This window comes from Teleopsis dalmanni, chromosome 1, assembly GCF_002237135.1.
Source record: "Teleopsis dalmanni isolate 2A chromosome 1, ASM223713v2, whole genome shotgun sequence".
In the NCBI taxonomy this organism is placed as follows: domain Eukaryota; kingdom Metazoa; phylum Arthropoda; class Insecta; order Diptera; family Diopsidae; genus Teleopsis; species Teleopsis dalmanni.
The window spans coordinates 155,487,540-155,513,691 of record NC_051846.1 but is presented as its reverse complement, the minus strand read 5'-3'; the positions used below and the strand labels follow the sequence as shown (position 1 = coordinate 155,513,691).

Genomic DNA, 26,152 nt, shown 5'->3' with positions numbered 1-26,152 from the left:
TTATTTTAAAAATTATATTTTTGCTTTTATAGCTAGTTCTATTATTATATTGATTAATAAATCAATCAAAATATTTAAAAATTTCTTTAATCACAATTTTATTTAAATCTGATATTAAATAAATTATTATAACGAATTCCAAAATAATTGGCTTTAACTTAGTATAAAGCCGCATCGTTGAAAATATATGATATTACTGCCTAATCCCTAATGAACTAAGTTTGCACCCTATCCTAATCCAATCTTCAAATTTCTATATTCTTTAAATTAAACTATAACAAGTTTTTGGGATATGTTAACCACAATTTGCTGGCATAAAGTTTAAAAAGTCGGGCTAAGTTATTACGAACAGAACGACTAAAATTACTGCTAAAAATAAAGCGGCATGAAAACAATTCGCACATCCTCTTCAAAAGAGGCATAACTCGAAATTCGACAATTTAAAGAAAACGAAAAAAATGTTTTGCAGCTTAGTGTCATTCCTAACAAAAAAAAAATGGATATATAACTGTTTTTTCCGACAATTTGCATTAATAAAAAGAAAATGCTATTTTGCGTGTTGGTAGACAGGTAAACTATAAGCATGTTCCATACTTCTTTGTGCCTCTTTTGAAGAGGGTGTGCGAATTGTATCTTCATTACAAAAAATCAAAAATAACAACACGATTATTTTTAAATAAAAATTTAATGAAGCTCAAAAAGATAATAAAAAAATAAGAGCACAAATAGTTTAAAAGAATAATAGCACTAAAATATAATTTTTTTTTATATAAATTATATTTAAAAAATTTTCTTTTTAAATTAATTCAATGTATAATGATGAATATATCTGCAATATAGTTTGTTTTAATTTGTAAATAAAAGCTCAAAAAATTGAATATGCGAAATTGTATTAAAAAAATAATGCAACGAATATAATGAAAATGCTGACATTGTAAATAAGAATATTAATGTCTATTATGTATATTTTCATCATTTAACAGGAACAGGTATTTTTCAATATTAAATATAATTATGTTTAAAATATAATTTTTTTAATGAACTTATTAAATGGATGTTATTAATATCATATTTATCTTGTTAACAAATTTTTTAAACAATTAACTTTATTAAACAAATTGTGCTAATATTTACAAAAACACTTGGCATCAATAAAATGTTTTGAAGTTTTGCACTTAAATCTCAACTTTGTATAATAGTGTTAGAGCTAGTAGATATCATTAAAGAAAATTTTATGTACAAGTATCACATTTTAAATATAAGTATTTCATATTTGGGATTTGTTGGATTTTTACTCAATGAAATGCTCTCCTCATTTGGGTCACAGATATAATTAATTTAATACATTTAATCCTTTTTGGATTTCTTGTCATCATTATCCGACTCTATGCATGCACATGAATCACAAACGCGCACATCAGTTTGCCAACCGCGTTCAGGGACAGGACAACGAGTTTGTGAACAATCAGCACAAACAGCTTGACCACATCGTCTGCAATGATGACGTTTGCAATCACCTATTACTTTCGAAGTATTATTAGTTACATTCTGTCTATTAGCTGTAGTTGTTAATAAACCATTTTCTTTCGCTATTTCTAATTCCTCTACGGTTCCAAAAATTATACGACAAATATGACAATGGGGTGATTCAGCATCAGGTACCCAATAAGATGGACGTGCTGAATCCTTAATGATTTCTGCAAAGTAAATATATTTATATTCAAAAATAACACAAAAGCTATTATTTATAGATAAACTAACCTTTTGGATAGTCCAAAGCAACTGAAGCCACACTCGTTATCGTGTTGTAAATACTTTCACCATATTTACGTACTCGTATATCCGTTTCATCGGTAAGTGGTGGGCCTGTGATATTGTTATGATTTGAATTGTTATGAATTAATGGTTCTGAAGAAATTTCTGTATAATAAAAATATATAACAATAATAAAAATAAAAATAACACAAAGCTTTGTATAATTCAAAGTTTGTGTCGAAAATATTTAAAAAATAATGAATTATAATTACCAGGAGCAGAGTCCTCCTTTCTTTGCAATTCATGTTTACAATCATTGCACACTCGTACCGGTTGTAACCAACCACGGGCTGGTACCGACATTTTATGTTGACTGCACGGATGACAGAAGCCTTCGCCACAGCCCCGACAGTGATGCTTTGGAAGTCCAGTTTTTTCAAAATTTTTTCTACAAGCATGGCAATTCTAGAGAGGAAAATAATGTAAAATAATATAATAATTTAATTTCTTATTGTTATTATTATTTTTTTAATAATATTTGTTATTTTTATTTATTTAATAATAATCATTCCATATATTTATAAGCTAAAATATGCATATATCTGGATATATAAGATAAATTTCATATATATACTTATATATACTTAAAGTAACATAGAAAATGAATAAAAATAAAAATGATAAAATATTTATATTAATCAGTGTTTCAAACTATTCGAACGTTGAACTGCTCCAACGACTTAAACAACAAATTTGCTTTGCGTTTCGACTTAAATAAATTATTATGACTTAAATAAATTATTTCTAGAACATTGAGTATTTTTTTTTGAGTAGGGTTTTATTTGACACTATACTATAAATCTCAATTAATATTGCAAATCAACCTTGGGATTTATCCTTCTATTTTAAATATAATCTAATATGAAATTAAAAATAATATAATACAAAATAATGATGAAATAAAATTTAGTATCTCATATTAAAATAAAATAAAAAATAGTAAAATATATACCATTATATATAATAATATTATCAGTTGTATAAACTTTTTCTAGAATATTGTGGATTTTTTGATGTTTTTTTTTTTGAGTGAAGTTTTCTGTAACATCTAAGTCTCGGCAATTATTGCATGACATAGTCCTCCATATGATAATTTTCTGACCTAGGAATCGTACTTGACACTATTATGCCAAAAAAATATCTATAATATATATAATAAATTTACTCCTAACAAAACAATTATATATAATTTTAATATTAAAATAAAACTTCTGTTATTAATAGTATTAAAATTAAATAAAAGTAAAGTGTGTGTATATATGTGTGTATAAACAATACACATTAAACTAACGTACTATTATTTCATGATTTGGTTTCCAATAACTTGGTGCTACTTTATCTGCAAGCCAACCAGTTATAGCTTTTGTGGGTGGAGCTGATATACAAGAAATTGCTTCACTTATATAAGATACGCCATCCAATACCATTTGAGCCGAATGTACAGGACCTTTTGTAGTAATATTACCACCTTTCCATACATGAACAATTTCTGATCTACGATTAGAATTATAATTTTTATTCTACCAATAATTTAGCATTCAAATTTATTTACCTAACAGCAGTGGTTTCTGGAGATTTGTTTCCGTACCAATATTGACGCGCTCTATATATTTCACCACAATGAGGACATTCAATCACAGGTCCTTTCCAAGCATATTTAGCCAAACCATACCAAGAACTATCGTTTTGAGCTTGTGTGCGTATTGTAACAATAATCTACAAACATAGTTATTAATTATTTCTTTTATTTAATTGAAAGCTGTTATAACAAGTTCACCTCTTTTCCATTAATATAACAGGTTTTACACAAATAAACTTTATTTTCATACTGGTGCTGATAATTGCAAGGATGTTTATTGAAGTGATTTTCTCCATCGATTACATGACCCATCGAACGTTGACAACGTTGATTGCATGACTCGCAGTGTACAGGACATGTAAAATATTGTTCGGGAAAAGGATTTATTGACTTTTCTATAATTTCACCAGAAAACTTTACATTTAAGGCTTTCATTGCTTTGAACACTACACCAGGCTGTCGTGATGAACGGACTGATGTGTTTTCAATTTCCATACGCACAGCGGCAATAACTTTTGAGAAATCAGTTGTTTTATTGTTTTCGGTTTGAATTCCAACATAACGCAGCGAACTAAAGGCATTTATATCATAATTGAGTTTTGAGAAATTTTCTCTTAATTTATCTTCCGCACTTTCCTCTACAGCTGTAATTTAAAAAAAATATATATAATAGAATTCCAATGATAGTCATTTTCAAACTTACAGCTTTCTAAAGGTTTTGTATGGCGTGTTTCATGAAATACTATTATTGCGGGACCAAGTGTTTTAGCAGTACCAGGTATGGCTAATGATTGCAAAGCTTGTGCGAAATGTGTACAAAATGCTTTTGAAGCTGTTCCTAAAAATTCAAACATATCACTGTGTAGCCGTTCAGATCTTGTACGATAAATAACAATGTCCGATATGGCAAGTATCTATTTACAAAAAAGTAATTACAAAAATAATAAAAGAAAACTCAATTTAATGAAATCAGACTAACCTTTAAAAGCATTCGCATTCGTCTATTACTTTTCTCTGATGTTCCTAATAGGCCCTCGGTATCTAAACATAAGACTCCTAGTTCATGTTGCATTGCTGCAAAAACTCCTACTGTACATGAGTTTTGTTCGGGCGATGTTTGAAATATATTTTGTCCATGAAAAAATGTATGATTCAAAGTATACGATTTACCATCACCGGTATTACCAAAAATGGATACAACTTTAATTTTATCATTTTCAGAACAATGTAGTTTTCTAGAAAACATATCTGGTGTGGCAATGTGTAAATTTTCACTGGCATCCATTAACAAAAATGAACAATCTCCATTTAATTGAGGTTGAATTTCATATTCATCACTTGTGAGATTAGGAATAAATGGAATTGATTTAAATTCAGCATCATGTACAATATCCGGTTTAAGAGCTTCATCCTGAAAGAAAAATCAAAACATTTTTATTAAAATGTTAAAAGTATTATGAAATTCGTATTAATTGTTATATAGAATGTAAGATATACGGTTTGTAATATTGAGCTTGAAAAAAAGGAACCAAAAAATATACTTGTGCTGATAAATTATATTAGAATGATAAAGGAGTTATAATGACGAACGACCCTCTGTGAATGAAGACAGAAAGAATTATATTTCGACTACTGGCAAAAGTATGTTTCCTCCGGACGTTAAGCTGGACACTGCACTTTCGAAGCTGTAAAAGATTTTATCTATTCTGGTACAGCGTTAACCAAAAACAACAATGCTATTTCAAAGTGTAAAAGGTACGCACTTCTTTTAAAAATACCATAATCAACTACTGTCAAAGCAATATCTCCTTGCGTGCCACACAGATGGGCATGTCTTCGTATTATGAATACATCGACACCTATCATCAGTTACCTTTTGCAATTAATAGCTGTATTCTCCAACATAATATAAGCCATATATGTACATGGCTTCGAGCCATTGAAGTCTCCAAGATTTTTTAAATTGACACAGACTAGTTTCAATCTAGTAACTCATACTCATTTCTTCTCTTCTACAAATCCTAACCTATGTATTTGTGTTACAACAACAACAACATACTAGACTGGAAATCATAAGTGGAGTTAGCGTTGCCATTAGGTGCTACTATGGACTTCGTAGGTAAATAGAATGTAGAGCTATTTAACTCGAACGAACAAATTTCCACTCTATAGGTGACACAGCCTATCTATATTTCTGTGTGGCGCACATTATATATCAATGAGTGATGAAGCAGCACTGAGTGTTCAAGAAAAAATCTATTCATATGATCTTTGATCCTCGATATTAGGGCTGTTCAAAGTACGGCGCGCGGCTAATGTTTGTGCGGCCCGCGACTTATTTTTAATCTATTAGAATTACCCATATTTTCTTTTGGTATACTAATAAAACTACATTATTTTATTTTTATGGTATACCAAATAAATGAATTTAAATTTATAAATCAATAAAACTAAATTTAACATTATAACCGTATTTTTATTTTTGTCGAAAACAACTATGAACGTATATATTTGTTTTTGCGGCCCTCCAATCTGTACAGTAATTTGCATTGGCCCGGGATCGCATCTGGTGTAGACAGCCCTGCTCTATATGTTGGCGTAGTCCATGGTGTACTAGACTGGAGCAGGTACAGACGCAGCAGAGCCGATTAGATAGTTCGTTATGACCAATTAAATAAGTAATATAGAAAATTGATCAAATTAAAAAAGTATTTGAATTTAAATACTCAAATTCTGCTTTTTTTGAAATTTAATACCCAAAACATTTTAAAAAACATCATAAACAATGTCATTTAAGATTATCTTAAACAGTCAGCAAATTAAAATATATAATTGATCTAGTGGAAAAGTTCAATTTCATAAATAATAAATAATGCAATAAATAAGGATAAATAATGTAAAAAATTATTAAAAAAAATAATAAAATAAATAAATAATATCTCTTGTTGCGAAACACTTAAGATTTTTTAGGTATATTAACTTTGTTAATGAGAAGTGGATAAACTTTACAAAAAATTGCTTCTGGCTTTATCAGCGCCCTTGATATTGTATTCATTCAGTTGTCGTCTTCATATAATTATTTTCAGATAATAAAAAAAATGAAATGTTTAAAATACAGAGTTGAGTGCATTTTCAATACAAGAGTTGAATTGCTCTGTGAAATACTTACATACATATATATAAACAATTTTTGTTTTGTTTTTTAGTTTTTCGTTGTTTATGAATTGCAAATAAACACAATCATTTCATATTACATATATATAAACATATATGTATATAGTATTTATAAAAGAAAATAAAATTGTCATGTAAGTAGACGCACGTCAGGGGTAGAGAACCTTTTTATAATGGACGGACGTTTCACAATTATAGAACTGGAAACCCTATATAATGGACATAATAGACCTTAGGAAAAATCGTCGACAACCTAAATTTACATAAAAATAAATAACCTGTAGAGAAACATATGAATATTTTATTTAGTTGAGAACAATTGCGCAGAATAATACTTATTTATATATGTATATGTATAGTATATTCGTTCAGTTTTAACGCACTGATCTAAGGAAATTCAGTTCTTTTTTGTGAAGGCGCACGTATAATATATCTCTCCACTAGAGATAGAGTCTAAAACGCAGTCTTATTATCTTGTATATAATCTAAGCTTTCTCTATTTTCTATTTCCTTAACCGATCTGCCCAAAGTCTTATCATATTAACTCAAAAACTGAGAGACTTGGCTATGGTTAATCTCTTCATACTTATTAAGAATATAGATGCTTATATAATATATATTATTTTTATATAATGTGTGTGAATAATAAAAAATATGTAGCTACATGCATTTAATGTAAAATAAAGTTAAAGTATTATGGACATATTTTATTATATTATTATTCTAATCTACGTAAATAGGGAAGATGATATATCGTGTGCGATTACTAGAAAATACATCAAACGCGAATTCTTGTTTTTGTTTTTAATGTATGTACCAAAATAATATAAAGAGATGGAATACCATAGTTAGAGCGAAATGTAATGGTGGTACGTGATAAAGTAAGCAGTAAGTGGTTGAAACCATGTTACAGAAGGTGTTAAGTCTACCACTTATCTATGATTTATTAATGAAAATCATAAGTTGGGCAATTTAAGGAGGATTTTTAAGTAGTAATTCAATGTTAGTATAAAAAATTTAATAGAAATAAATCAATTATATTTAGTGAAAAATGGTCCGAAATATTATAGAAGAGAATTCAACACAAAAACCTTTAGAAGAAATCTAAAATCTATTGAAAAAATATGCACTTCTTAACTATAGCGTCAGTGCTTTTATGAAAGTGAAAATATATAACTCCTGAAAATAGAGGAGTAAGTATTTAGTGATATACAAAGTATTATTCGTTTTTTTTTTTTTCACTAAAAAAGTGATGAATTCTTGTAAGTGGTGGAGCAAAATACACTCAGAAGCTGTTAAGAAAAAGCGGAGACTCTGAGCATTACATATATGACAGTTTGGAATCATTTAAAAAGAGCAGGCTACGGAAAGAAACTCGATGTTTGAGTACTACATGAATGAACGAAAAAAAATTTGATTGACCGAATTATCATCAGTAAAACACTTTTGCCGCGTAACAAAGTCGAACCAGTTTTGAAACGAATCATTCCATGCGATGCAAAATAGATTAAATACGGTATTATACAACGTATGTTTTACATCAGGGTTGTCCAAAGTACGGCCACTGGTCTCATGCCGCCTGCGGTTAATATTTGTGTTTCTAATATTTCTAATATACCATAATTAGACAAATTGTTCTTTGTTATATTTTCGTAAGATTACATTCTATGTAATATAACATTTTACATTATATAGTATCCCAAATAAAAGAATTAAAATCATTTAAATAATTTATTACATTTCATGATAATTTACTTAATTGACAAAGACACTATTTTAAAATAATATTTTTCGTAAGGCAACTAATATTAATAGTGTTGTTAGAATTGTAAAAGATAAATTAATGAAAAATTAATACAACTAAATTTAACATTATCGCCGTATTTATATTATTTTTCGATAAAATTATGAACATACCATATCTATTTATTTCTGCGGTCCTCCAGCCTATTCAGTGATCTGAATTGGCCCGCGATATTATCTGTTCTGTATAGCTTTGATTTACATGATCTTAAGCTAATGACCACAAACGATTTCAAAGCTTGGATTGATGGCAAGCAAGATAATACAAAGTGTTTGGTGGAATTAAAAGGAAATTGTTTTTACGAGCGACTTCTGTCTGGAATAGCTTGAACGACATAATCAAGGAAAAGGGACCAGAAAAGGGAACAGAGTTGTGTATCATGCTAACCCACAAATAATTTTATTGATGCAAAGGAATAAATTGACGAAAATTAGTTGGAAACTTTTAATGCATCCACTGTATAGCCGACTAAAAAGTGACTAAAAATCAATTATGCAAATTTTTAGCCGATAAACCACAGAACTTCTACACCGTTTAATATCAATATTAATGGTCAATATAAACTTCATTAAAATCAATTTTTAATAAAGAAAACTTTTTAATGCAGAAAACAATGGCGAATACTTGTTGTAATAGATATAATGGTTTCATTTTCATTTAGTGGTTAGTGATTTTAGTTAGTTGATTGATGATTGCTTTACATTTCGAACCATAAATTCGGAAATAATAGAGGGCGCGTGCCCATGGGAGCAAGTACACAAGGCAACGTGTCTGATTGCATTTCACATGGAAAATACCAGCGTAATCCTAGTCACACAAGAATTTTCCTTGTAATACACAAAGTTTCTGCAAACAGATCATCAACAGATAGCCCACAATCTCTAGGTGTCAACTGACCTGACCCATATGATACTTAGATGTACTAAAAGTTATATGGACAGTTAGATATAGACAGCCATCTATGGTGATTAGACTTTGTTATATTTTATATATTATTTTTAATTATTTTCTATACTACCTAGGATAAAATACCTAGGATAACTAGGATTACATGCCAATTAAAAGTTACTTTCAAATGCTGGGCACGCTACGCCCCAACCGTGATTGCAATAATATATATATTAAAAATCTACTTTAAAACCTAAGCGTCAAATTTTTATTAAACAAAAAAAAAAAAAATGCCGGTACAGCAAATATGTATTTTACATTTTATTTAGTTCACTTACTTCTGAAATTTCCCTTAGAAATGCCATTTTAAATAAAAAATTGGACAGACCACTACTTTAAAGTTGGGATGACATATAATAAACTGTAGTCCATATTATATTGTATATTGTTTTATATTATATTATATATTTTTGTGTTTGAAGACACGTATGCATTCATTTATTACGTTTAATGTATTAAAATTACGTATGGTTATAATAAAATAAAAAAAATTCTTGCAAAACACTTTTTGTGATATTAAATGATATAGGTTTGTTTTGTGAAATTATTATTTGTATGAGTCAGTACATTCACTAATCAATATCAGGCAATTTACTTATTTACATATGCACATTTTTATAAATTAATATTTAAAACAAAATAATTAAATTCAATAGAAAAAAAAATAAACATTGTTTAGAATAAAAGATAAAAGAGACTGCAGAACGCGGAACGAAGACCGAAAATAAATGCATTATGACTGACATTCAAAACTGATGCGCGTATGTTTTAACATCGCGTTGCCAATCAAATTTTTTTTAGTAAATTTAATTTTAACATATTTCTTTGTTTAAATTTTATTGTAAATAAAAAACAACCTACATCTCTGATCACACACTTTTTGTTTCAACAAATTGTTTACTTCTAAATATAGAAGTAAATGCTTTAAAGAGAGAAAAAAACTTTTGCACATTCAAGTACAGTGGTCATCGCTTATAAGTGAAACAGAGAATAGTGTTTGTGTCTACTTATCATATTTTAAGGTTTATTTATATAATAAATAAAAACTATTATAGTCAATATATTTTGAAGAATATATTTATATATTTAAATAATAAATAAAAACTATTTTCACACACATACAATTTTTGTTTATATTATATTAACTCAACGTCTACCCTGACTGGACTTTGGCAAAATTTTTACAAACGCACTCATTTTTTCACGAACTCATATAAATTCTCGTTCTCACGCTATATTAAAAAAAATTGAATTTACAGTCGAACATAAAAATCTTACCAAAGTCTAACCAAAGTAGAAGCTCAGTAAGTTATCGATCATCATGACAATGCAAATAGATGTTCGTCTGTCTGTATGTTAATACCTATTGTATTATATTATTATTATTGTTATACTATCTTTTAAAAACCTTTAAGGTTTGCTATAAATTTATTAAGTCAAGTAGTCATCAAATAGAAATAGTAGGAACAAACCTGTTGACACTTATTACTATTATATAATTTAGTCTTTCAGTTGTTGGTCTAAATAGAAGAGAAAATAAAATTTTGAATATCGGATTTTTTGTGAGCCCAGACAACTAATGTCGATAATGTTTTCTTAGTTTTTGAGTTAATATAGATTATTATTATTGTTTATAGGGTTATTTAAATTTATCGCGACCTACAAGATAATTTGTGTAGACCTTTTTCAAACCAGTATTTTTCAGACCTTTTTAGCAGTATTAGATTATTTATAAAACCTATAAAATTTAGTACAGCTAGCTGTAAAGTCCCATATGATACGACATGCCTAGCTGTAATTAATCGTGACGGTGCATGCATGTGGCTATTTTCAAATTTTCTTTATAGAATCTACAAGAATTTCAATTTAGTTGGTAATTTAGTTAACAATGTACTATTGTTAGTTCAATCTAGATTTTACTCTCCGTGGTTAAAGATAGCTAAATAGTTTAACATATTTAAGGTTAATTAGTTATCTCGCATGCCGTATATCCCAATGGCTTTTCAGTAGTCTATAGACTGTTATTTTTCCAGCCGCAAATTGGTATGATTTTTGTAATTGTTGTTTAACGGCAGTTTGCTGTTCAGAATCTAGATCCTCTAACATTGCAGCATCTATTCTAATCAGTATATCTATTTAAATGGAGATAATTAAAACTTGAGTAAAGGTAGGAATAACGTTTTTGCTTAAATTAATCAAAAATCATTCATTCATTTAAAAATATATACATTTTTTAAAAGACGCATATCTGCAGCTAATGGTGCACATCCTTATCGCTTAAAACAAAATTTTTGAGATAATATAAGCGCGACAAATATTGCCAAAAAGTAAGTGTCAGAGATTACAAAACAAGAGTATATATTTATATAAATAAACACTTATCGGAAGATGAATCAATACAAATAGTATATAATAAACCAAAACATCTGAACTTAAACAAAAGATAGTAAATAATATTATTATTGTGTCTGTTTCGACATAAAACAGAAAATATCAACAAAAAATATTGAGTTTCAGCAAAATAATTAAAAAAATATTCGTAATATCTCTCAAATATCAGTAAAAAACCTTTATAACTGCATTCGTGTTTAAGTTTTGTATTCTATTAAGTAGGTATAGTTATCTGCGTTTGTTGAGCACAAATACGAATAGAATAAAAAATATAACCAATGTTCCGCCGATCTAATTCTGTTGTTTATATGAAAATATGCATCAAGATCAGCTGCAATCGTTTTTATTGCCAACGATAGAGTGTAAACGGGATTGAAAAGGCGGGATCTTCAAATAGAGTCGAAAGCAATAGAGTCGAAAATCTTAGCGTGAAAGACTTCAACATGAATCGAATAATTTCTGACTGAATAATTAGTAGAAATAAAATCAATAATCGTTATACTTTCTTGATTTTTTTTAAATAAAATTTTAAAGTATTAGTTCTACTTTAAGTTCGGAAATTTACAACTTAAAATTTGTTTCGTATTATTAATCTTAGTACAGAGTTTTTAAAGTAAGAAAAATGTAAAGAATACAGTTGGAGTACAATTTCTTTTTTAAATATATTTCCAAAAACCAAAAATTACATGAGGATGACATATTAAATTCTATATTATAAACACTGATAACTTATTGTGAGAAAAATATATTTTTAGCAATGTGTTGATCTAAACCTAAGACATTTTTATAGCAGAATGTATTATTCTTGAATTGTTTACACACAATCATCTCCTTACACCTACCATTACCATAATATTTGTGGAAGTACTTATACCGATAATGATACATATTTTTACCATTTCATGGTCGTATGTATTATTTTGCGTCACTTAAAAATTCTATATAGTATAATGTATAAAATGTATAATACAGTTCATATCAAAAGTCAACGACTGTTTAACGAAGCTAAAGAACGTCATTACCGGAAAGCAATGTGTGTGCCATTTGTTTTAATTTAAAAGCGCAATTATTAATTTTTTAAATTTTTTGATCTATATTCCTCAATTATTTTATTCATAGAAGAGGAAAACAATGTATATATTTTTGGAAGTTGGTCCCGATACGTTAAAAAACAAATAAATACATAATTTAAACATAAAGAATTAAATACGTGTATATTCAATTAACACAACTGTCGATTAGCAATTACTAGCTAGAGATTATCAATGATAATCTGCTACCAATCATTGATTTCATCACAGTTATTATGACATTTATTTGCTTTGTGATGTTTTTGTATTCCTGCATCATTTGCTTTCCTGCTCTTTTACTCTTAAATACTAAAGATCTTAAAAAGTTAATTGGTATTAGCTTAAAAATAAAAACAAAAACATATATAATTATATAAATAATATTAATATTATTATATTACTATTATTATTGTTACAGTATATAATTGTAGTTTTATTTTTTTGGCAACTGGTTCACTGGTGAATTCACACATATACAACTTTTGTTTATATTATATTAACTCAGCGTCTACACTGGCTGGACTTTGGCAAAATTTCTACATACGCATAATATTAATATTATTATATTACTATTATTATTGTTCCAGTATATAATTGTAGTTTTATTTTTTTGGCAGTGTTCACTGGTGAATTTCATATTGAGTTGCCATTGCCAGTGCCAATTGTCCCAGTACATGTCGACAGTAGTATTTTACTAGTTGATGCTTGCTGAGATAATGTTTTTAATTAAGATTTATATATTGCCGATAATTATCCACTGGAGAACTACTGGAATATTTTACGGCTTATTTGTATGAAATATCAATCGAAAGAAAATTGTGTTTGAAATAAACAGAGATACCTTGGTATGAGATGTAAAAATAACTGTTTTTTATGCCGATATTTTCCGCAGAATAACATTACAAAAAAGCCATAATTTTATAACTATTTCATTAAATCCCTAGAACATCTTAACTTTGAAGTCAAAAACGATTTCATTCTAATATGGGATAAAAGACGGAAAGTAATTAAACACAATAAACAAACTGATGCAAATGTCATCATAATGACTGAGGTGATGTCAATGACTGTTAGCAAAATAGCAATGTTAGTCATATTCATACTTGAGTATACATTACCACAATGAAAGCAATAAATGCAATAGCAGTGAAAAACTAATAACTGTAAAATAGAAAATAAAACAAGATATAGAAGGAAAAAGAAAAGTCATTAGGATTTAGCTACGCTTTTTTATAGTCAATCTAACACCTTCAAAGTTAAAACTATATTTTGTGATTAAAACTGTGAAGACTTCCTGCAAGACCAAGAACTATTTATTCTACATGAGATTTCTATTAATTTAAGCAGTTTAAAATAACTTCTAAGATAATATATATATATGTATAAAATTTATTGTTATTATTACGAGTATGTGGGAGGATTTTGCACTGTGAAATCTATTGTGCCCCGTTTATGGATATAGAGTATTGCTTTAAGTTCAACTTCCTCCTTCAAAGTTGTAGTATTGAACATGCACTACCAAGTTTTATATCATCAAGCGATATGAGCTCCTTACCTACATATCTATTTATCTTGTGTATCAGTGGTAGGCGGCGGTATTTGAAAGAAAGGCTATGAGAAAAGTATTTGGCCCAGTGCAAGAAAACGGAGAATATCGCATAAGAAATAATGATGAACGATCAACTGATGATAACGCTTGAAGTGGCAACACTTGAAGGGGGTAGCACACGTGTGCTTCTGCGGATGCCAGAAGAAACCAGCAGTAGCCAGAATCTTCGAGAGTGAAATTAGAACAACGAGAAGAAAAGGAAAATTGAGATAGATATGGAATGACAGTATTCGACAAAGTCTGAGATATATGAATGTCATCAACTGGAAGATAAAAGCCAAAAATAGAGTAGAATTAAAGAATGTCGTAAAACAAGCTTAGGTTCTACATGGACTGTATAGCCATAGATGATGGTGATCAGTGCTAGGCAAACTTTCAGGAATGTTTTGAGAAAAGAAATGTTTTGAGTTTTTCTTTCCCTATAAAACCAACTAGTTTCCAGTTTCTGTACTAGTTTCTGTAAGGTAAGCGCTTAAGTTTAAGATGCATAAAAAATGTGTGCTTTCCAAGGAAAACAATGTTCTCATTTAGAGATAAAATGATTTGCATCAAATTTGATTTAAGAAAACACAAACATTTAAATATTGCACTTAATAAATAATGTCGTGTAAAATTAATTTTATTTATTTATTTTTTGGTATTCCGTTTTAATATAAACACAGCAAGTGTATTTGTTGATAAAACTTTCACAGCAAAGTAACAAAACTCCAGAAAAATGTGCGAACATAAAAGTCAATTACGGCTTTGGGTCAGTTGGTTAAGGTTCGCTGACTCTGAGCTTCAAATTTGGTGGGGCACGAGTTCGCTTCGTGGTACTTGTAGTCTCAAAAAATTATATACTAATAATTAAATACAAGAATTATTTCCAAGACAATTGATGATGGATATTTGGCAATATTTGAAATAACTATATGGTCAGCCAAAAAATTCAATTACTTAAAATAATATAAAAATGAATTTTTGTTGTTGTAGTTCACTATTGTTCGAAAAACCTCTTTATATCCTGTTTCTTAATATTTAATTGTTTATTAAAAATTGTTTGTTTATTTCTATTATATTAAATTGTTTTGATTATGAGTACTTGAGTGATCTTCTAATAAATTGTAATTTTAATTTATTTATGTTGTGTTTAAATTATTTTGTTTGGTCAATTTTGTTTCAAAGCCTTTTATTTTTTTAATGCGCAGAAACTGTAGTTTATTTTTTTATTAAAAAACCTGTTACAAAGTGTATATAACAAATACAAATATAAATTAAAATAAACATATGAGTATGGAATTTAAAAACGAATTAAATTAAATTTACTTTTATTGAGCGTTTAGAGTTTTTAAATTTGTTTTCTTTGTTATTTGGCTTTGTATGCGACGTGCCCCTTAATGCAATTTCACACATACAGAGTACTAGTCTTATCAAATCTAATGTGCGCCAAATTATTTTTAATCATAATTTTTTATAAATTTAAAGTTATCAAATACTAATGCAAAAATGTAATAAAACTAAATTTTAAATACGTAGTTCATATACATATTAAGTTTTAGTTTATAAAAGGATTTTAATTAACTTGAACCGATTACAGTACACCTTGCCGAACAATTGAAAAGCTATAAATAATACACTTACGCGTAAAGAATCCAGTGGTTCCATTATTGATGGCTGAATTTCGTACTTTGTATTTAAGTTTAACATAATATAACATCAACTTTAAAATATTTAACACTTGAAATTAAACATATATATAATTCATAAGAGGATATAATTTTTATATGTATTAAAATAATATTTTTATTATCATGTGTTTCTTTTTTCATAACTCTCTTTCAAGTTCATGAGATGCATTTCTGCAAACTCTCGTTAATTAAAATATTCACACTTTTGTTAATTATTTATCCCCTTTTCTATTATTTTTATTGCATATAACCATTAAAATTTTATGTATTTAAATTAATTTTTATAAATATATTGCAATTCATAAGTTACTGATTGGACAACAACAAACTTATGAGAAACACGGCGACGAAAATGAATGTGCAATTTACAGCGGCTGATAGCTTTGGACAGCGGGTATTTTTTCAGACGTTTGGTACTAAAATAACAACTCATGTTGTGTTTATAGCTTTTAAATAAATAGTATTAGTTACTTTAATAATTTATTATCAGATTTAAGCGACTCGTTATTTATAATGTAAATAGTTGTAGCAATAAATAAAATAAAAAAATAAAAACTTTAATAATTTTAACAACTGATTTGTGATTTATTCCGCTATTTTACTTATTAGTACAATACGAAGCATACCTCTCACTCTTCATATGAACTACATTTGGCAAATGTCAAGATCTTCAACAATTTCAAGGAAATTTTGTTAATCTGTATATTGTTCAAATAGATGAAAAAATTCTATATTATAGCTGTTAACGCAGTGTTGCATTTGAACATATAAGATAAAAAGAAAACTATATAACGCTTATAATATTATAATAGGTTTACTCACGATTTTCAGATATGGCATATAAACTTGCTAAAACGCGCATTATACTTATTATGAAGATAATGAAAATACGAAATGTGCTTCATAAAGCGAACTATTTTATAAATTTTTTCAAATATAAATAATGTTGGCAGCTCTAAACAATTGGTCATTTTAGATTCATTTGCAAATGCACATCCCGAAAGTTTATGCAAAAACTAGAATAGTTTTGCAATTTTTAGCTGGTGCTATTCACAACAAATTGAATATTAACAAAACATCGAAACAGTTTTAATTTAAAATTATAAATTAATACATCAGCATTCGTATAATATCTAATACTTGCAAATAAAATTTTGGGTTTGTGCAGGCAAAGTTTTTTTCTTGTAATGCCAGGATTTCATTTTAATGAAATGGGCGAAATGGTGTTGGACAAAATTGATGAAATTGGAGTTATAGATGTCTATGAAATGGCGTCCGAAATAGGCAAAGAGTATGAAAAAATTATTGAACGGTATGGTGCTGATGCCGTAACGGGACTTATGCCAAAAATCATTAACACGCTTGAATTGTTGGAAGCTTTAGCAACAAAAAATGAACGGGAAAATGCAACAATACAAGAATTGCGTGATAAAGTTGCACAACTTGAAAGTGAGAAATTGGAAAAAGCAGAATTCCGAAAACGTTTTGATAGGGTAAATTTTTTGGTGTTTTTATTTCTTCCTCTTTCAAATTTGATTTTTTTTATTTCATTTCACTAAATTTCCTTTTATGATTAGGAATTGGAAACAATTGAAGATCAGTGGCGCACTGAAACTAACGAGTTGTTGGATTTAGTTTCGTCATTACAAGATGAAAATAAGCGACTAGTTAAGCAAACCGAAGATTTGCAGTCTGCGTCTGCGCATTCATCTGGCTTAGGTGCCAGTCTAACCGAAAGTATTATGAGCATTACTAACAACGAACTGCATAGCGCGCTATCAGATACACAAGTATTACAAAGGCTTAAAGAACAAATCTACAAGCAACGTGATGAATTGAAACACAAAGAGCGGGAACTTCAGGACAAGTATATTGAAATTGAAAATGTAAGTAAAAAACCAAAAAATTTAGTTATAAATAAATACTTGTCCAGGTTATATTTTTGGTGTTTTTATAACTACATCACTGTTTGGAATATTAGTTTCAATTAGTTCCAATGTTATAAAAAATTATTATATGTAATAGCAATATTATTATATGTAATATGTAAATATGTAATAATAGCAATATTTTAATAATAATAATAATAATAATATAATATATCTAATACATTTCATATGTATTAAATGTGGGCCCTGTTTATCAAGAATCAGTTAAATAGTTGACAAATTTGTCAAATTGACAAGGAGTATTGTAGTCACAATTGCTTAAAAAACAATTGATAAATATATGAATTAGATCACAATTAGATCACACAACTTTCTATAGCACAAGATTTGATAAATTGCGATTACTAGTCTACCAAATCAATAATTAAAGAAAATTGACAATTTAATTCGACATTTAACAATTATCTATGTAATTGATATTTAATACATTTAAATATTGGTATATATATATATAACATATAACATATATATAAATATAATATATATATATATAATATATACATATAATATATACATATAATATATATATATAATATATATATATAATATATATATAAACACATAGAAAAAGTCTGCGTTCATCCACAAAATTTTTATTAAATTTCGCATAACTTTTTTAATTTTTACTCAAATTGATTTTTATCTAATTTATTTTAACCAAAAAACCAACAATGAAGTACTAACTTAAAAATTAATAGTTACTCTTTAAAAAAAAATTAAACAATTATATGCAAAAAAAACCAGTTTTTGAAGCAGTAAAAGGCTGCGTTCAGTTTTTAATATTTAAATTAAAACAATTACAATTCACAGAAATCTTAAATTTAATAGCCTGTGGGATAACCTTTACGTTTAATAATCTATTTTAAGCGTCTTTGCATAGACTCAACCAGCTTTGCAGTAACCTGTACGTTTATTTTTAGCCATTATTTCTTGATGATGTTTCGTAACATATCCTTGCCGGAAATGGTGTGCTGGTGAATCTTATTTTTCAAATAAACCTACAGATGGGAGTAAGGTGTGGTGATTCTGGTAGCGTTTGAAGTTGCCTGGAAACTTGGTTCAGCAGCCAAATCCGTACGATCGTTGCCTGTTGTTGTCCTGTTGAAACAAAAAGGTTGCCTCAAGCTCTAACATTCTGACATTTTCTTTCAATTTTTTTAGTATATTTAGATACTCATATTTATTCATTGTGTCTTGTATAAATTCCAGTTTGCCAGCATCATTATTTGCTATACACCCCAAACCATTACGCCTCCACTACAATGTTTTACCGTTGAAATTAAGGCTGTAAATCATAGGCTGTACATGATTTCTTCCACACAAGTTTTCTACCTTTGGTACCAAATATGCAAAATTAACTCTCATCGGAGAAAATAACTTATTTTTAGAACTCCATAGGTTTATTTACATGCTTTCTTGCAAAAGTTAATCATTTTATTCTATTATATCTGAATATGACTTCTTTCTTGCAACCCGGGTATAATACTTTAAAACTTTCTGCACAGTATCAGAACATATTTTTTTTCAAGTATTGACATATTGTCAAGCTGTATGTGTAATATGTTGTAATGTATACTATGTATTTTTTAAATTATGTTCATTTACACTATTCGATGCGCCTCATTTTAACCATTGTCATTTGTAGAGCTCCCTATTTTGAACTACTTCTTCCATTACATTATGAGTTGATATAGCTTGGTTCTTGAGATATTTGTCATTAAAGTCGTAATCTATTTATTTTTATATCTATATAATATAAATAAACAATTTTTTATATAAAAAAAATGTTCATACTATTTAAAGAAAATTTATTTAATAAATAATGTAAAAATTACGTATATATATTGATTTATTTAGATTAAAATGTACTATATAGTTAGTCAATAAAAAAAAATTTAAATAAACATTAAATATATACATTTCCTTATGTTTTTTAGCTCAATGTTCAACAAGAACGTTTGAAAATTTCTGGTCGCGATACTCGTCGAAGGCAGAAAGTTTTACAAACGCAAGTGAGAAATTTATGTGAAGAGCGCGCAGATTTTTTGGCGCAACTTCAAGATCAATATCGAGAAATAAATCATTTACGCAAAAGTCTTGGATTGGCCGAAAAAGAAAATGAGGATTTAGTAAAATCGCAAGGGGATGATCCAAATGATCCCAACAGGCCACGTTATACTACACTTGAACTGAAAGAATTATTAAATGAGCGTGATGAACTTTTGACAACGATTGAGAATTTAAATGATGAATTAAAAGCACTGAAACCACCAGAAAAACTATCGAAACGTAATATTGACTCAAGTACTGATGATGATGATGATGACATCGACTGTGATGATGAGTCACAAACAATTGAAGCATGCGCTAGCGGCACGTAAGTGTTAGATAATTGATTCGTTTTATTTTATTGTAAACATTTTTAAAAATGTAATATTTGCAGACCACCTAGCCATGATGCACCAGTACAAGGTCCGTTGCCTTATGAACCAGATGATGCACCATGGAAGAAGAGCACAGAATCCGGTATTCGGAAATTGTAAGTCTAAATGAAATACTAATTTGTTTTATTTAGTATTAAACTAAAAATATGTTTTTATTTTATTAAGCTTTCGAAAATTATTTTCGGATCCATCGGAAGCTAATAACACTTTTCCCAAACGTTCCTTCGCAACTTTGTCCAAAATGGCTTTGTCTGCTACTCCTGGTAGTACAGATATAAAGTAAGATAATTATGTATTGTATTTACGTACGAGGCATTTTAATATGGATCAATTAATTTCGTAAAGCAACATACATGCACGCGGAAAAACCAAAAATTACTTGTTGATTATCATATAGTTAAGTACATTTTTTTTACACTTATTTATATATGTATTTTATATATACTAACACAAACAGGTGCACAAGCCAAAAATAACCTAAGGTTACAAAATTTTTATTTATTTTTAATTTCGTTACTAATTATTTAAATATAACCAAAATCAAAGAAATTTAATACATTGTAAATTATTTTGACTGAATCAAATTTCGAATGTTTAACACTTGTATTTTATAAAATTTTTTGTTAATGTAGAGTGTTAATTAGTTACTCACAATTATTGTTAATATATTTCAGATATGCTTCTGACACTCATTCTCTTAAGTTAAGTTTTTAAAATTGTTTTACATATTATAAAAAAAATTGTAAATATATTAAGTTTCTTTGGTTTATGTTATGAAAATTTACTCTGAAATAATTTCCTTAAATTGTTGATAAAAATGAAGAGTGAGTTTTAAAATTTTACAAAATTTTATAGTATTATAAACTTTTAAACATAGTAGAGGTAAATTACAAATTATATATATATATTAAATAACAGAAGCAAAACATAAAATAAGCAAAACACAAAATAAACAAAAAAAAAAATACTAAAAAACATTCCATATAAAAGACCAATGAAGGCCTTTCGTTAGCAGCCTTAATTAATGTATACATTAACTTATCTGTTTTAGAGCTTCCATTTTAATTTTTAAAAAATGAATCTTTTTTGTATTTCAATTGCAATTAAAACAAAAGAATATTTTAAAAATTTAAATTAATTAAAATTGAACTCTAAAATATTACGAATACGCAAAATTTAGCGAATATCTTACCAAAAATAGAGATTTTTAATAGAAGTTATAATTATCGATATATGTAGTATTGTTCGTTGCAAGCATAAATTTAATCATCAATAATGTAAAATTATTGACATATATATTATTATTACCAATTAGCTTTCAAACTATAATTAGCCAAATTGTTATAATTGCATCAAGATCTCTACTTTTTAACCAAGTGTTTACATGAAAATTCGTATTTCGAATACTTTTGATTTTTTTTGTATTTATTTCGTTATTTCATATTAATAGAAAACAACTAACAAACACAATTCTTAAAGAATAAGCAAAGAAGTTTATGTTGAAAATAAATATACTAAATTCTTTTAGAATTTAGCAATAATTGATTTTCAAAACATTCTTCTGTATTACTAAATCAGAATTATTTACTAATCAACTTACTGTTTTTATGTATTTAAATATTTTCTATGTGATTTATTAAAATATTTGTGTTAATATATAATTAATTTTTATATAAATATAATTTTTTAAGTTCGAGGTTATTGCAAAAAATAGCTAAAAAATTTTTAAATTATTAAAAGTTATTCAAAGTCTAAACCCTAAACATCATATCAAAACCGAATATTTTAAAAAATTTTTTAAATAAAGGTATATATATTTTTTTAAAGTTTCCTGAAAACAAATAGTTACCATTTTATGGAAATATGAAATTTGTGCCAAAGGAGTCAAATTGTTTTAATGCCATTTCCATATAATTTGTTAATAATTTAAATTTGAAAATATTATACCGTTTGATATTATATTTATATACTTTTTAAAATAAATATGGTATTTAATTTACAATATATATATATTCTTGTATTAAAAAAATTATTCATAAAATACGTTCCACATTGAATAGGTTGTTGTTTTAAGGCAAATTAAAATCAAGTAAAACAGATTTTATTTTCTAAATAGAGATTAATGTTTCCTAATTTCAAATAATATTTTAATGTAGAAAGTGTTCTGTTTAACGTTTATTAGATATTTCAGTAATATTTTCTAGACGATAATATTGTGTCTTATTAAGTGTTATTAATAATATTTGTTCCATTTTAACTAATCCTTTCCTAGATATATATATTTATATTTATATATATATTTTTTTTTCTAGTTACTAAAGTCAATCTTTAGTAACATAACATTTCTAGTTGTTTTCATATTTGTGAATTTTATATGCTAATTTTAATTTCTTGTGCTCAAAGTTTTTGAAGATTGTGCTTAAAATAGAATAGAATTTATTTCTTTTTATTTAACGTATATGTATGTGTCTTAATAAGAAAGAAAAATAATGGCTAGTAAATAAGTGTTAACCCTTATTTACTAGCCTCAAATATAACGATGATATACATAAAATGTTGAGGATATTTAGACGTAGCTCAGTGATTTTGTATATGGTAAAGTGGCAACATGACAAAAATTTGAAGGCTGTTTTTTATTCTATTTTCGGTAAAGTTGTAAAGTGAAACTGTCAAAGCGGCTTATTTTGTTTTTATTTTTTTTTTTTGTGGTATACAAAACAAATATTTGTTCTTTTATTTAATTTTTTACTTATATAAATATTTCTTTATTTATTATATTATATTTTTAAAACATATAAAATTTGAAATATAATTTAAATATAGGTCGTGTGCGAGTTAGGATAAGTTGCGTTCTAAATGAGAGAAATTCTAAGTTGTGTTGATAAATAGCTAAATGTGTGCAGTGCAAAAAATCCTAAAAAATCTCCCATTTGGTTTAGCATCAACTTAACCTAACTCGCACACGTCCACAATTGCTAAACTTTACAATAATAAGAGTCAGCTCATGTTTCACCAAATATCAAAAAATAATCAGACCCGATGCATCGGTATTTTGCTAGCTCGTATTATACAAAAACAAAGACACTTTATCGAATTACTACTACGTCTGAATACCTCTATTGATAACTTGGTAGTCCATATACACTGATTACTTTTCTAATAGGTACTACTGTTAAAAAGTACACTCCTCATGGGGACGCAAATCTTTTTAAAATTAAATATTGTTTTGTTCAATATTTTTGACAATTGAATCATTTTTGTTGTCTGAGCAATAATAGCCGATTATTATATTTATCAGTGTAATAATTAAAGAACCTAAAAACATACTTCAATTAAAAAGCTAGATATCGTAAATGTTTACGTTCTTGTAATGACAGCAATTAATTTATACTAAAAAATTTAACAGAGTTATGTTTGTATATCTTAAAATATATATTTGTTTTATGTTTATACATAGTTAGAACAAAGTAAATATATTTTTCTGATTTTTATTTAATTATATCTAACTAAAATAAATAAATTTGAGCAATGAGGTACACACAGCGCTTTGTTTAGCACGTAATATCGTAAATTATGATTTATAACAGAATTGCCAATTCTTAGTGTTATTCTGCGCACGTTCCTGTATTTCTAAATGCTTGTATATATTTATAGCATCAATTTCGACTTTGTTTAATTTAACAGCAGAGTTTCAAACCAACAAGTTTGTTCGAAATGCTTCGTTTTAGTACTTTGTGCTACTTCTAAACCATTTTGCATTCTGCTAGAGAATGCAATGCATTTCAAACAGTTTTTAATATAGTGATATACTATTTTCCTTATATAAGGAAACCAAAACGTTTTAAAAATTAACTTTACGACTTTATCAGTTCCTATGTGCCCCATTTCGTCATGGTACTTATATGCAGAGTTCGTATTTGCGTACACATGAGCGGCTCATTTTGGCTCATTCGGCTCACGGCTCATGAGCCGGCAAAAAACTCTTTTTATACTATGGCTCACGCTCACGAGCGAGCCCAACTACAGAGCTCACGCTCACGAGCAAGAGCCGCTCTTTCATTTTTTAACAGCTCGATTTCTACTTTGAGTGTTTGATTTTCGATCTGTAGAGATTCTTGTTTATCCGTTTAACTCGTGTATATCGTCCTTTGAAGCCAGCATTGTCATTTGTATGTCAATGTTTTATCCTAGAATTATGAGTTTTTTTTATCGAATTTTTCCGTCATTTGGCGTATTGCTGCCATAATAATACTGATTTTACAAATACCTTTACTTGTCACTTTTACTTTTTCACCATTCACAACACTAAGATCTGTATGTTCTTTATCAATTGTAGCAAAAAGCTCTTTATTACTTCAAACGTGACAGGACGCACTAGAATCAATCACCTAATTCGTTTGATTTCATTTTTGGCGATATTGCAAGAGTGAAATATTCATTATTTTTTAAAACCTTATTTACCTTTCTCGATTGCTCTTTGTCTTTAATCATTTCCACTCTTTGTATTTTCAACAATCGCGCTTCAGATGCCCTTTTTTTGGCAGAAAAAACATTCTGTTTTCTGTTTGTTCCTTTTAACCTTCATTGTTGACCTTTTGTTACTTTCGTCTTCTTTCCTAAGTACTCGTCGATTATTTTTCCACCGACAATTTTTCCATTACCATTGATAAGATAAGTGTCCTTCAGAACGTGATTCCAGAGGTGTTACTTAATTGTCATAACTTTGTGGTAAGCTACTTAGTAAAATTGCGATTTTTAAGTTGTCGTCCAAACCTGCATCCATATCTGTGAGCTTTTGAAACCATTCTAACAAACTTACAAAATATTTCTCGAGATTTCCTCCTTCATTTATTTTTGTATTAAATATGCGATGCATAATACACAGTTTATTTATTAAGCTGTCTTTTTCACAATATTGTTTTAATGCATTTCATAAGGGAACGCATTTTATAAGGAACTGTAGTTCTTATCTGGCGAAGTCTCACTTTTATATCACAAAGTACATTTAATGTTTGTATCACTTCAATCACTGAACGCGATAGTAACGTCGTAGAAGGCACTTTCAATTGTTAGTGATCTTTTAACTGTTCGAGGACGACCAATTAATTATAAATACATCAAAAATTTTTAAAAATACTCCGCGCTCTAAAAACCATTTGAATTTTTTGATAGACCCATGAAGTTTGGCAGTAGCGACTGTGATATCTGGACTTCCTGTCTGTTTTTGGTACCAAAGTTTGGCCTATTTCCGTCATTGCATATAATTACGTTATAACTGAAAATAAAATCAAAAAGTAACTCACGTAAAGTAACGTTCATTTGAATTTGAATGTGGCTTTGTAGTGTTGCATGTTATTCTGTAGTATCCGCATAAGGGCTCGTTGTGGATGTGGTTATGTCCACCATCGTTACACCGACCGCTCTATCTTCCTCTGATTCATTACCTGAGTTTAGAAGCTTCTCTTCATCAAAAGATAGCGCTCTCCTCTGATGCAATTGAGGGAGTTGGAGTGGAGTGACAAAGTAACGTCCATATTCATCAGTTAGTCAGAGGTGGTAGGCATATGTAAGTCAGAACGCGTGAATAGGTTTTGTGGTGTATTGATGGGCATCTTTTTATTATCGCTAGGGCGCGGTGGGTGCCCTATTTCGACACGTGGTGTCCGAAGGTTTTGAGCTCTATAAAGCCAAGTTCTCCGCTA

General features: G+C 28.0%; 2 protein-coding genes across 4 annotated transcripts; one reads left to right on the top strand and one right to left on the bottom strand.

The window, feature by feature from the left end:
- Positions 1 to 1,129: 1,129 nt before the first annotated feature.
- Positions 1,130 to 16,304, bottom strand: LOC119669476 (zinc finger FYVE domain-containing protein 1-like). Of its 3 annotated transcripts, none has more exons than XM_038079376.1 (9): positions 16,011 to 16,304; positions 4,374 to 4,805; positions 4,098 to 4,308; positions 3,593 to 4,038; positions 3,368 to 3,531; positions 3,111 to 3,309; positions 2,028 to 2,220; positions 1,762 to 1,866; positions 1,130 to 1,697 (listed from the first exon to the last, which is right to left on the bottom strand). In XM_038079376.1, exons 1-9 carry the CDS (start codon positions 16,074 to 16,076, stop codon positions 1,348 to 1,350), a joined length of 2,166 nt encoding a protein of 721 aa, XP_037935304.1. In that variant the 5' UTR covers positions 16,077 to 16,304; the 3' UTR covers positions 1,130 to 1,347. The 3 variants fall into 3 exon arrangements, with proteins under 3 accessions (XP_037935304.1, XP_037935302.1, XP_037935303.1); XM_038079374.1 differs by having other exon boundaries at positions 1,762 to 1,920; positions 16,011 to 16,303; XM_038079375.1 differs by lacking the exon at positions 16,011 to 16,304 and adding an exon at positions 9,599 to 9,700 and having other exon boundaries at positions 1,762 to 1,920.
- A 719-nt stretch (positions 16,305 to 17,023) lies between these two features.
- LOC119669475 (RILP-like protein homolog) lies at positions 17,024 to 21,106 on the top strand. The gene is made up of 5 exons (XM_038079373.1): positions 17,024 to 17,550; positions 17,635 to 17,943; positions 19,944 to 20,383; positions 20,450 to 20,545; positions 20,616 to 21,106. The coding sequence occupies exons 1-5, from the start codon at positions 17,245 to 17,247 to the stop codon at positions 20,731 to 20,733; spliced, it is 1,269 nt and encodes a 422-aa protein (XP_037935301.1). The 5' UTR covers positions 17,024 to 17,244; the 3' UTR covers positions 20,734 to 21,106.
- The last annotated feature ends 5,046 nt before the right edge of the window (positions 21,107 to 26,152 follow it).

What these genes read in the sequence shown, in the direction of transcription:
- LOC119669475 (XM_038079373.1), top strand. Translation starts at nt 17,245, where the DNA reads ATGCCAGGATTTCATTTTAATGAAATGGGCGAAATGGTGTTGGACAAA. An exon ending in AGTATATTGAAATTGAAAAT is followed by an intron (nt 17,944 to 19,943) that starts GTAAGTAAAAAA and finishes TATGTTTTTTAG; the next exon opens with CTCAATGTTCAACAAGAACG. An exon ending in GAATCCGGTATTCGGAAATT is followed by an intron (nt 20,546 to 20,615) that starts GTAAGTCTAAAT and finishes TATTTTATTAAG; the next exon opens with CTTTCGAAAATTATTTTCGG.
- LOC119669476 (XM_038079374.1), bottom strand. Translation starts at nt 16,076, where the DNA reads ATGTTAAACTTAAATACAAAGTACGAAATTCAGCCATCAATAATGGAA. An exon ending in AAAGGAGGACTCTGCTCCTG is followed by an intron (nt 1,921 to 2,027) that starts GTAATTATAATT and finishes TTTATTATACAG; the next exon opens with AAATTTCTTCAGAACCATTA. An exon ending in TGCTTTGGACTATCCAAAAG is followed by an intron (nt 1,698 to 1,761) that starts GTTAGTTTATCT and finishes TTTACTTTGCAG; the next exon opens with AAATCATTAAGGATTCAGCA.